General features: G+C 46.9%; 1 protein-coding gene across 1 annotated transcript; it reads left to right on the top strand.

The window, feature by feature from the left end:
- Positions 1 to 3590: 3590 nt before the first annotated feature.
- LOC119456944 (acetylcholinesterase) lies at positions 3591 to 10894 on the top strand. Its single transcript, XM_037718763.2, has 2 exons — positions 3591 to 5097; positions 10738 to 10894. The coding sequence occupies exons 1-2, from the start codon at positions 3602 to 3604 to the stop codon at positions 10883 to 10885; spliced, it is 1644 nt and encodes a 547-aa protein (XP_037574691.2). The 5' UTR covers positions 3591 to 3601; the 3' UTR covers positions 10886 to 10894.
- Positions 10895 to 11216: the final 322 nt, after the last annotated feature.

The following is an 11216-nucleotide window of genomic DNA, read 5'->3' as shown; positions in this document are numbered from 1 at the left end:
TCTAGAAAAAAGGTGGCACCGCCTTCTGCAGTCCTGTTCTATTCGACATCGTGTGGAAGTTTTGAAACGAATTGAGCATGTACCTGGGGACTGATAACTGCTGTTCGCAGTACCTGAGTTTAAGGACCCCTGCCCAGGTCATATTGGAAGTTTTGGTTATATGAATACTTGAAGTTGCAAATCACCGTGAATTGGCCGTTCTAAAGCGATATTTCTTTTTTAATTTGTTTGTCATTAAAAGAGATAGGAGTAATCGAAATATTCCGTCGCCATGCCGCCAGAAGGTGGGCTTCACTGCCGACCAACGACGCTTCTCTGTCTTTGTCTCGACTAGCATCTGCAGGGCCTTTCGTTCCCTGCCTTCTCGCACACCAGAGCCAAGGAACCACGTTGCGTTTACGTCACGAGCCGCGCCTTCTTTTAAAGACGAAAGTCTTTCTTAGGCTACCTAAACGCGAAAACTTAGTCTGTCACTCGAATCAACCACCCGACCAAAACCAACCAAGCTACTAGCACTGGTGGCACGTGATCATACACGTCAACATTATACAACGCAAAGGAAAGCTCAGACCTATTTGAGGCAAAATATGTGTACATAACCATGATCCGCAGCGTTTATTTAATTAAGAATACACATTATGCTGGTTTTTACGTTAGTAAATGAAAAATTAACGCGTTAGAAATGGTGTCGAAGAGACGCTACGCGTTAAAAGTAAGCCGACTGAAGCCGCGGCTCTGTAGCCGGCTTTAAGCCAACAGTAATAAATGGTCCCAACAGATGGCGTGAGAGCACGGCGAACACGGGAAATTTGAATTGAATTCAGCAAGATCGCCATTGCATCCGCTTGCGAGGAGTGAGAGGGGAAGAGCGTGAGGGGTGGGAGGGGGATGAAGAGAAAGTGTTACGTATCAGGGGCGGCAGAAGACTCGTCTTTCGACGTCATTTGCAGCGAAGCAAGCAGGTATTCGGCCAATTTTTTACAGCGTAAGCTGTTATGGGCTCATTCAAATAGCCGTTTCGGGTCTCGATGATGCCGCCGCCGGCGGCCGCGTAACCGCTATCGCCGGAAACGCGAAAAAAGTACCCGATTCTTCCCGGGATCGAACCCGCTCCCACTGTGTGGGCGCCGGATACTCTACCACTGAGCCGCTCAAGCGCTTGCTATCAGGCCGCGGAAAATACCCTAAGGCAAACGCATGCAGGGTGAGATGACTCGAGCCTCCCCGCCCGTATGGTGGCGCCATCTAGGTGAGATGCCTACAAAGGCAGCGTCCGCAGGCGCAGACGACGATATGCGATTTAGACGAGGCGCGCAATCAAGGCGCTCCCGAGCTGCTGAGCCTCCGCCAGTATGGTGGCGCCATCTAGTTAAGGTGCCTGCAAACGCGGTGCGCCCGACATGTAAGCTGTAGTTGTAAGGCTTGACCGGGCTCAGCAGACTGCTGTGGAGAGAGCATTACAAGCCGCAGCTTGCCGTCCACGCCGGGCGGACAGTTCAGATCGTTCTCGTGAAAACGAGGCGAACAGACTGCCGCGAAGACCCTGTTGTGCGTGGTGCCCAAATTGGAGCTACTCTTGAGCCGCTCCACCAGCTTACGCTGTGACTGTGCTGCGTGTGCCGCGCAGGCCTGTGACTTTTTTTCAAGCGAAGCTCTACTTGCGAACCCTCACGGACTCTCCTGACCGTGGCTGCTCGGTGCTGCTGCTCTCTTACTGAATAGCTCATACTTTAAAAAAATTGGGTTATGTGCCCGAGGGTGTCAAACCTCGGTCCCCTCGCACAGCAGCCGGATGCTCTAACCATTAGGACGTATACTTCTATCATCCCAACGCCAACTAGTTCTTTGAGATGGTCACCGCGTGTGTCACATTGCGCATAGCACAGCGCGAGAGCGCATGCGCGCGCGCTCCAGATTCCTTTACGCCAAAGACACAGCAATGAAATGGGCTAATTTACAGCATTTGATTCACCGGTTCGCGAAAGCTTCGCTTGACATCGTAGATTTCAAGATTTGCGTTCGATCTGCATACTGCTTTTTATGTCCAATTCCTTCTTAGCCGCGTAGCCAACTTTCAGGAGCACTCGTGCATTCTTCCGTGGATGACTTACCGATGTCATGTGCCGTAATCAATGACATTTCAGGCAGTGCATCACACATGCAGCGTGTGCCCTTGATTCTATTGGAGGAAGCGAAGCTCGATCCCTTGAGAGAAAAGGCGTGCAGGCTTTCGTTTGAAAGTTCAGATGTTTTCTCGCCGCGCCACAGTCTGATACTCTGCAGGCACGATCATCTGCGCGGAATCTACGCACTGTGCTTACTTGTCTGTAACACGCAAACATGGTGAGGGGCCATCAATGTCACAGTAGTCTGTTGGTTCTTGTATTTCTTTTTCCCCATCTTTTCTTCTTTTTTTTTTGAAACACTCGAATATACTCTTAAGAGTATACTGCTCCCTGCAGTCAACATGGCAAAACTTATTCTTTTAAAGGCAATACATTTGGTGAAAATCAGCACAGCCTCATCAAGAATAGCAGTCGATAATGGTGCTTCAAAAAAGTAATAATAATAATCCTCAATCCGCACATATCTCAACCCCTTTCCTTTTGTGATTTCGCATGGTATAAGCGAAACTCTGCCATCTACAAACGAATCCGTTATATTTCCTCTGTTCTGAGCATCTGAGCCTAGGATGCCATGCTGTCTGTGCCTCGTAACGACTGATCACCTTAGCACGGTTGCTCTGAATTCCTTCATTTACGCTAAAATGCATACGAAGTAATGTCCTTAACTATATTTAGACGTCGTGTCTTGCTGCAAAACGTGGCCTCAAATAAGAAGCGTATAATATATCAACCAGTTAAACATTCGAAGTTACCAATAATTTAAGATTACACTTAACGGTGTGTATAAGCGCGCCGCCAACGTGGCACTATTACAAATAAGTGCACTAGTTCAAAGTACCGCCGGCTGTAACAAGGGTATAACTCCCGCATTCTCAGACGATCCTCGACTCGAGGCTCTTCCTCCACTTCACCAAGCTTAGCACAGCGCCGCCCCTCGACTGAACAGAACGCTACGATTCTGAAAAATTGCCCTCTGTGTTAATGCATCACAGTAACCGCCTTTCTAGGAGGCCGGCGCCACCTAAAATACGGGAGTTAGTCACTGTAGCAGCGCCAACCCTGTTTTCGATTCTTGCAACATTTTCTCGTTTACAAGACAATGGCGTAAGAGGCGTAACCCACCACGAGATCCATCAGCAGCAGGGACTGGTGCACAGTGGTCCTTTTAAAAGGAACGCTGTACGTTAGATAAACTACGAAAACATAACTATGCAATAAAAAAGCTGTCTTCACGAACGAAATTAAGTCGCACAAGTTTTTTACACCCTTGCCGCTCAATACCACAACGAATATGTAGATGTCCTAGAATGCTGGCACACGCTGGCAGATGTGCTAGAAGATGTGTTAGAATATGCCAGCACCTCAAATTTGTATTTTTCTGCGGCTGCAACCACAAAAGCAAGAGCATCGCGCCATTCTTTAACATGTATACAAGTTGACTTCATTGGCATTGTTCTATACCTTTCAGCGCAACGATGATGATCGCCGGCCTTACTTTAGCCGTTGCTGCCGGCTGCCTGGTCGCCGGTCTAGCCGAAGAACGCCAATTCGTGGTTCACACAACTTGTGGAGCTACGAGAGGAATCGTTCGTTCCACGACTGCTGGTCCAGTGCTAGCCTTCCTGGGAATACCTTTTGCCGAGTCGCCGCTAAGTGAACATCGCTTCAAGAAGCCGACGCCTAAAAAGCCTTGGCAAGGGGTTCTAAACGCCACATCGTTGAGGCCAATGTGTCCCCAGAATCCCACGCGCATCCACAATTACTTTGCTATAACGGAAGCGGATCCCGTTTCCGAGGACTGTCTTTTTCTCAACGTCTTCAAACCCGTTCGAAATGACTCTGCTCTGAGGCCCGTAGTCGTATACATTCACGGAGGCGCCTTTTTGTTCGGAGGAATTGCCATGAAGATTTTCGATGCTTCCGAACTATCCGTGCGAGGAGACCTTGTCGTCGTCACCATCGCCTACAGGCTAGGACCGTTAGGGTTTCTGTATATGGGTACAGAAGAGGCACCGGGCAACATGGGCCTCTACGATCAACAACTTGCGCTGCAATGGGTCAAGGACAACGCACGTTCCTTTGGCGCCGATCCGGATGTCATAACTGTAATGGGTGAGAGCGCCGGAGCCATCTCGGTCGGCATCCACCTACTGTCTCCAAGTAGCGACGGTCTCTTCCAGCGCGCTTTCATGCAAAGCGGCAGCCCGTTTATCGGGGTTTTCGTGAGCAGTCCAACGAAGGCGGCATCCAGCACAGACATGCTCGCAGCCTACCTCGACTGCAAGGAACGGGACTCGCGTGAGCTTTCTGTGACAGAGGTCGTCAGCTGCCTGCGATCCAAGGACGTCGGTGACATCTTAGAAGCCGCGGAAAGTTTACACACAGCCAAGTTCGACGGATTCGTTCCGTTTTTCGGCGGTGACTTTGTGCCGGAAAAGCTCGGAAAAGCATTCGCCCGTGTCCCACCAAACGCACGCGACGTCCTCGTGAGCGTGTGCGAAGCGGAGGGAGACGCTTTGATCAAGTACTTGCTTGGGGCGTTCAACATTGTAGAAAACCTTGACAAAGTGACTGCGCGCCGTATGGAGGCTGTTCTGAGGTTGCCATTGTCGCGTGTGCTTGTCGGCACCGACATTGACGCCATCATCGAGCGCTACCTCGGCCCAGTGTCGGGCCAGAATGGAATCGAAGTAGCTCGGGCTGCGTCGGATATGTTGGGTGACTGGATGTTCGGCTGCCCGGCTCTAAGCACGGCCAACGCGCTTGCAGCTGCGAACGTGTCAGTGCACGTTCTACGTTATTCTGAGCGGCTGTCCTTCATCGATTGGCCCGAGTGGGTTCGTCCGACACACAGTGATGACATCGTGTTCAGCCTGGGCTCCAGTCTGAGCCTTGGAAGCCGTCCCTCCGACGCTGACGTCAAGGCTACTGAGAACATGATAAACATCGTCTCGACGTTCACTCGCACAGGGTGAGGATTATGCGCTTGATAGCCATTTTGGGCTACAGCAGGTAACGTAAGGAACAGTTGAGTTTGCTGTAGATGACATGAGACGCTGCACTCGCAAAAGAAAACTCAAACGTGCTTAGGTTTTTTGCGCGTGTACGAACAAGTCCTCACATTCTCTTACATCGTCGTCACTCAATAGCTCGGTTTTAATTGTTCGCCCTACATTTCCTTTTATTTTAAACATCTTTTATTTCTAACGCACAATGAATCATCTCTCACCTTTTAGGAAGATTTGCATCACCTACATTTTTCATGGGAAACGAGCCTTTAACTATCATGTGAGATGACATCATCAATCTTGCGATGTGGAGTTACGAGTCTGAATTTTCACTTTCATAGATCTCTTTCTGTGACTAACCTCTGTTCTTTTTTTCTAACAAACCAGAGACAACTGATCATTTTATCCTTTCACGTGCCACTGTTCCTCCTCCCTGCGCAGATTGATTGTTTCTCGGATTTCAAGCTACCAATTTATGTTCAACTTTATCTGCATCAAAGTTATTGTGATTTGCTGCATGTTAGTTGGGTACTAGCCACAGGTCTATTGTAGCAGTTCTGCAGAAGTTTGTTGAAGCACCCGGATTGTTACGCTGCTAGGGGGGCCAATCGGTGTGCATTTATTCTTGCGAGTGCGTGTGTGTGCGTCTGCATGCGTGCGTATGCGAAATATACCCAATCAAAATGTTGTTGTCCATGTGTTACCCAATGTTTCCTTTTTATTGCCTTTAATTTTTCCATATGGCGGGTAGTTTTCGTCAACTTTTGTGGGGCCACCCACGTGAGTATGAACTAATTTTGAGCCTACAATAACTACAACATATCCACTGATTGAGGATCACGCGCCTCAATTGACTTCGTAAAGGAGTTACCCTTGCGTCAACAGCGCCCTACCAAGTTGTTTTAAATGTTGAGCCATTCTAACTTACTTTATGTTCGCAAAAAAATAATAAGCAATGTCATTCGCCGCTGTTGAAGCTGTAAGCGTGAGTGCATGTTGGTAAATGTATGAGGGAAAAGTTAATCCATACCACAAACTGCTGTATCTCTCTGATTGTCTCAAGGTTGCGTCGGAACCTAAAATTAAAGTCAAACAATCTTTCCATCTTGCAGAAACGAAACAAATTAGTCCGTAGTATGTCCGCCCGCAGAATTCCAACCACGTAGTACATGGTCATATTCGCTTGTGCACGTACTACTAGTTCGCGCGCGCGCGCACACACACACTCGAAGACAGCAAGCCTTTCAGTGCCTTGTGCACTTACTTCCCAGTGAAACAACCTGCATTTATTTTGAAAACTTGTCCTCTGGTCTCGTTTCCTCATACCGCTGTCCTCTGGGGGCGGTCCATCTAAATATCTCGTTCGTTGGATAAAGGTAATCGACAACCGCGTGAAAACAAGCGGTGGGAAGGGACGAGATAATTGTTTTCTTCAGCATGCTGTTGTATTCTTTCTCGGCCATTAAAATCCACGAATTGGGGTGATTAGGGGATACTTGTGCCAGCTGTACTTTCAGTGGTCCTTACACCTAAGGCCATCGATCTCGGTGGAGTTAGATCGATCCATCACGTTGATGCTCAGTGGTCATTGAACTCGAGCCCCAGTGTGTCGAAGGGGGTTTGCGAAAGAACACTGAGATCTTAAGGTAACTTGCGGAGCAGTGTCTCACCTTAAACAAATGTCGATAAATATATACGTACAATTTATATACACGGTAATGACGCATAAAAGGTCGCTCTATGTTTCTGGAAAATATATTTCATTGGTGAACGTTTGAGAAAAAAACTGTTACATAATCTTCAATCATGGACGTGGTGTATAAGGATTACGGAAAATTCACATAGTTAAGTTAAACTGCCGATATAGACCTTTTCATCGGGCGAGGAGGAAAGGGCGCGCGACGAGCCTTTCCTCCTCTCTGGCTTTTGCGAGCCGGCACGTCGTGGCTTGAATGTATTGCCGGTCATGTGCTGCGGAACGATTTGGAGGTGTTTTAGCTAGTTCTGAGTCCAATTTACGGGATGTCAGTTCTTACGAGGTCGTCGAACAACCACTGTGTAGCCTTTAGGTGCAGCAGTCACTGCAGTATCTGAAAATTTCTCTTGGATGTGCAAAAATGCGACGCGCATCATCAGCCGCGGTGTGTGTATGTGTTGTGAAATATGTTGGATGTATCGGTTTTCACTCGACGAAGAGTGGTTGTAAAACATTTGCATCAGCCACCAGCATCGTTCTCACGCATTTTAAGTCTACTAGACTTCAATTCACAATGTCTACGTTAGCCTCCTGCAAGAGGCCGAAGGCTTTGCTCAACACAAGGAGCACTGCACTTGGCAAACCAACATGATACACACAATTGCTTCGTGCTTAGATCGGCATTGCCTTTTTGCCCTGTAAGGTACAGTATACATAGGGTATCGCATAAAGAGAATGCAACAGCTATTTGCAAGGACACAATTTCCGTAAGATGGGTGAATGCGTCGTAGATGACTGAACTTACGAGACAGAAAAAAAAATGTGGTTGATCCCTCTTATATAGGAATCGGTATAGAACACGAAAGTGAAACGTGTCTTCACAGAAGTAGTGTAATGTTTATTGCACATTGATATATAATGTCTATTGGTGTTTTGTGGCTAAAGCGCCCTTAGGCGTTGATGCACCCACGCTGACGCCTGGTGGCACGTCTCCTCCATCACGACTACCAACGTCGATGACCATGAGCAACCGTCGTGCATATGGAAGCTGCACTACGCTGCACACGCTAGCACAACGCGAAAGACGAAGCACGTAACTGACACACTAATACAACGCGCAAGACAAAGCACGTAACTGAATCGTCACCGAGTCAAATCAGCGCGTACAGCGCGTCGTAATTGCAGCCTCCGCGATCAACTTCAGTGCTGAGACCACCGAAGCGTTCACTGTCGGTGCGCGTTAGTGTCATAATGCAGTACTTCTCTTTTCTGCTCGTAGGCGGCGGCACCGCCCCGAGCAAGAGCGCGGGTACACGGAGGAGTGTTAGATATATAAGGCGCGTCTGTGTAGCTCTCTGCAAATGCGTTTGTGGCGCAATGGGTTAAACGCTCGGCGATCTATCGTCGCGGACCGAGAGGTCGTGGGTTCGATTTCCAAATTTTCCATGTTTGTGGAACTTTTTCTTCTGGTTCTTTCTTTGTATTATGTTCGTGTATGTTCGTGTGACGTATTTCCGTGACGGAAATACGTCAGTGAAGTCTTGGTGGACCCCGGCATAAAACACTTTCGTGTTAAAAAAAGAGTTCATATGTCCTCCTTTTGCGGCAAAATAAAACAGAACACGGGATAACGACGCAATGAGACTTCCCATGGTCGTGCCGCATGCTTGGATCACTTGGACCATATGCTATATAGAACCAACAGATGTATAACAGAGCATTTAGTACTGCCTCTGATGCTCGCGCAGTCTGCAGCTGGTCGTTCGACCACTCGAAAAGTGTGATTCACACTGTACGGTATGCGGTTATTATTAACCAAACTATTTTATTTGTGGTCGGAAACCTAGCCCAATGAACAAGGCAGTCGCCCAATATATCAACAGATAACAAGTTGCACGCTTGTCAAAGTAAACAACACGACTTATTCTTCAGCAGTATACTGTACTCACGCTGTTAGGATCCTCAAATGTTTCGTAAATACTCATTGCAGCTAAACCAGAGCTTAGAATTACAGTGCTGAGAATGCTGCAGTAAGGTAACATTCGTGAAATGAATTTTCAGAAATACTTAACTGATATCCGAGGCTGATTGTAAGCTCAAACATACGCGCACACCTCACGCTGGGTGCTCTGTCCGCCCTAACGCCAGCAGAAACTCCAGCCGCTTAATTACTTCATACTTAAATTCCCTCACTACGCCTCACAGGACCATTCCCCACGTAGAAGACGCTATTTCATGCTAAATAGACCGCGCGAGTGCGAAAAAAATCTACCACAAACTGCCGCCGAGCGTCGTACCCCATAGCATACAACACGGGCTTTCGCCCAAGCCAGCATGCCAACTGCCCATAGAAGGCGCCACTGCCTGCGCAATGGCGGTGCCCATGAAAGAACTGTCTATAAATCCAAAATAAATTTATTTCTTGTTCCTAAGTACACGTACAGGAAGTTAGCTTCTAGCTTCGTTATATAACTGTTTTTGTCACATGTACTTGTTCCCGCGCACCGCGCATTGTAGCGTCATTCTTCGAAATTCCGAACAAGTTTCTTAGTAACTCTTTGTAGCCCTTGGACGTTCAATCACCACTTGCGCCAACGACCGTTGAAACTGTGCATTAGGCGGGCGTATAAATTAGTACGAAATCTAATGTTCCTTTCCCTAACGTTTGCCTACCACCGTCCCACCAGAATTGCAGCTGTCTCTTACTAATCTCCTTCGCACATGCATTCACGTTTCCATTACGGTCCTGACACTCAAGCCCTCTGAAAAACTAACTACGTCCATACTTACTCCAGAAGGGCACTGCAACATTCCAACCAAGCATGCCCACTGGCTTCTCCCCTATTTTCACATGCGGCGCACGATTCATCGTCATCAAAAATTTTTCTCTTACTCTCATAGGTCCTTGTCTTCCGGCACCCTTTCTTTTTATTTCAATTTCGCCCTGCAGCCAGATATCATTTCATGCATGCAAATTATATATTACCAGATGTAGCGTCGAACAGGGCACTGCCCCTTTGTATAATCATACTCCTTCATTTCTCGCACTTATTACGTTTACCATACAGTTCCATCGCTCTCTCCGTTCTGCTGACGTTGCTTTGAGAACACTTCATTAACTTCAGCCTACGCCGTTTCCGTAATATTTGCTGGTTACTTTGTCTGGTTCAAATTACTCCACCTTAGGTAAGAGAATTAAAGAGAATACGGCACGCAAACGAGTGAATTTTTTCAGTGCATCTCAATTTTGGCCGTTGTGCTCGTTTTATTACCAGATAATGCTTTCCTTTAGGGTTAGACCTTATTTCACAAATTCTTGCTGCTGTCACTTTATCAACATTAGGATTCTTTTTTTTTTACAATAACTTCATGAAGAATATTAGTTAAATTTAGTTCACTTAACACATGCACATCTTTGTACAACTGCAGACATTACCTGATTTTATCTCTCTTTGTAATCACTCGTTCATGTTCAGGGTCCATGCTTAGGGAAATTGCTGTAAATTCTTTTTGCTCGATCTAGTCTCCGCTTTGGAAAATACAGCAAGAACAAATTTAGAGAGCGATCGCTGGTGATGCGCAGACGTAAAAAGACCTGTAGCTAGCCAGTAGCTGCTGCTAGCAACGGCTGGTACGCTTACTTATTCTTGGTGAAATATAATGACATACCTCTACATGATGCAAAGCCGGAGGTGTGGGGGTTTCCTTTAATACGCCATTATTACGTTTACCCCTCGTTAGCGGCACGATAACTGCAGCGCAAGCAATGATGAAAGTACTTTACACGTGGAACAGAGGTCATACCTGCAACAATACAATTTTCAAACATTGCATACCGGCTTTTCTGCCAAGTTGTTATGGCGCGGCAATTCTAATTCTTGTATTGTGCGTTTGTTGCTATTTGCAGCGTGCCAAAGGTCACGGATGGCACGAAATGGCCGAAATTTGGGAAAGAAGGAGAGTACTTGCACATACGGAATGGAAGCAGTGTCCAGGAAAAGCACTTCTTCGAATCTACGTGTAACTTCTGGCACAAGGTTCTACCTCATGATTAAAAAGCAACTCTGTATGCCTTCCCTTTTTCTTTTTTTTTTCTTCGTTTTTTTGCAGGGAGGCAGGGGTGGCATACCTACAGTGGGACTGGGTTTAAAGGACCCAGCTGATGTCGCAAGCGCAAAATAATTTTGTTGATTGTTCTTTCTTATCTGCTGCCTTTTAGCAAAACTCAAGCTCGGTATTTTATTCGTTTCCATGAAGTAGAATTCTTAACGACAGCGTCTGCCTTTTTGGTTCTTTGTGCTTGAATGTGAAACTACTGACGCTTAATTCGGCCTATGGTGTATTTTTTTCCTGCTCTCTCACGAAACAATGGTTTAGAAAATTCCT

This window comes from Dermacentor silvarum, chromosome 6 (genome assembly GCF_013339745.2).
Source record: "Dermacentor silvarum isolate Dsil-2018 chromosome 6, BIME_Dsil_1.4, whole genome shotgun sequence".
Lineage (NCBI taxonomy): Eukaryota > Metazoa > Arthropoda > Arachnida > Ixodida > Ixodidae > Dermacentor > Dermacentor silvarum.
Note: the sequence above shows the minus strand (reverse complement) of the source record. Positions and strands in the feature narration are given on the sequence as shown.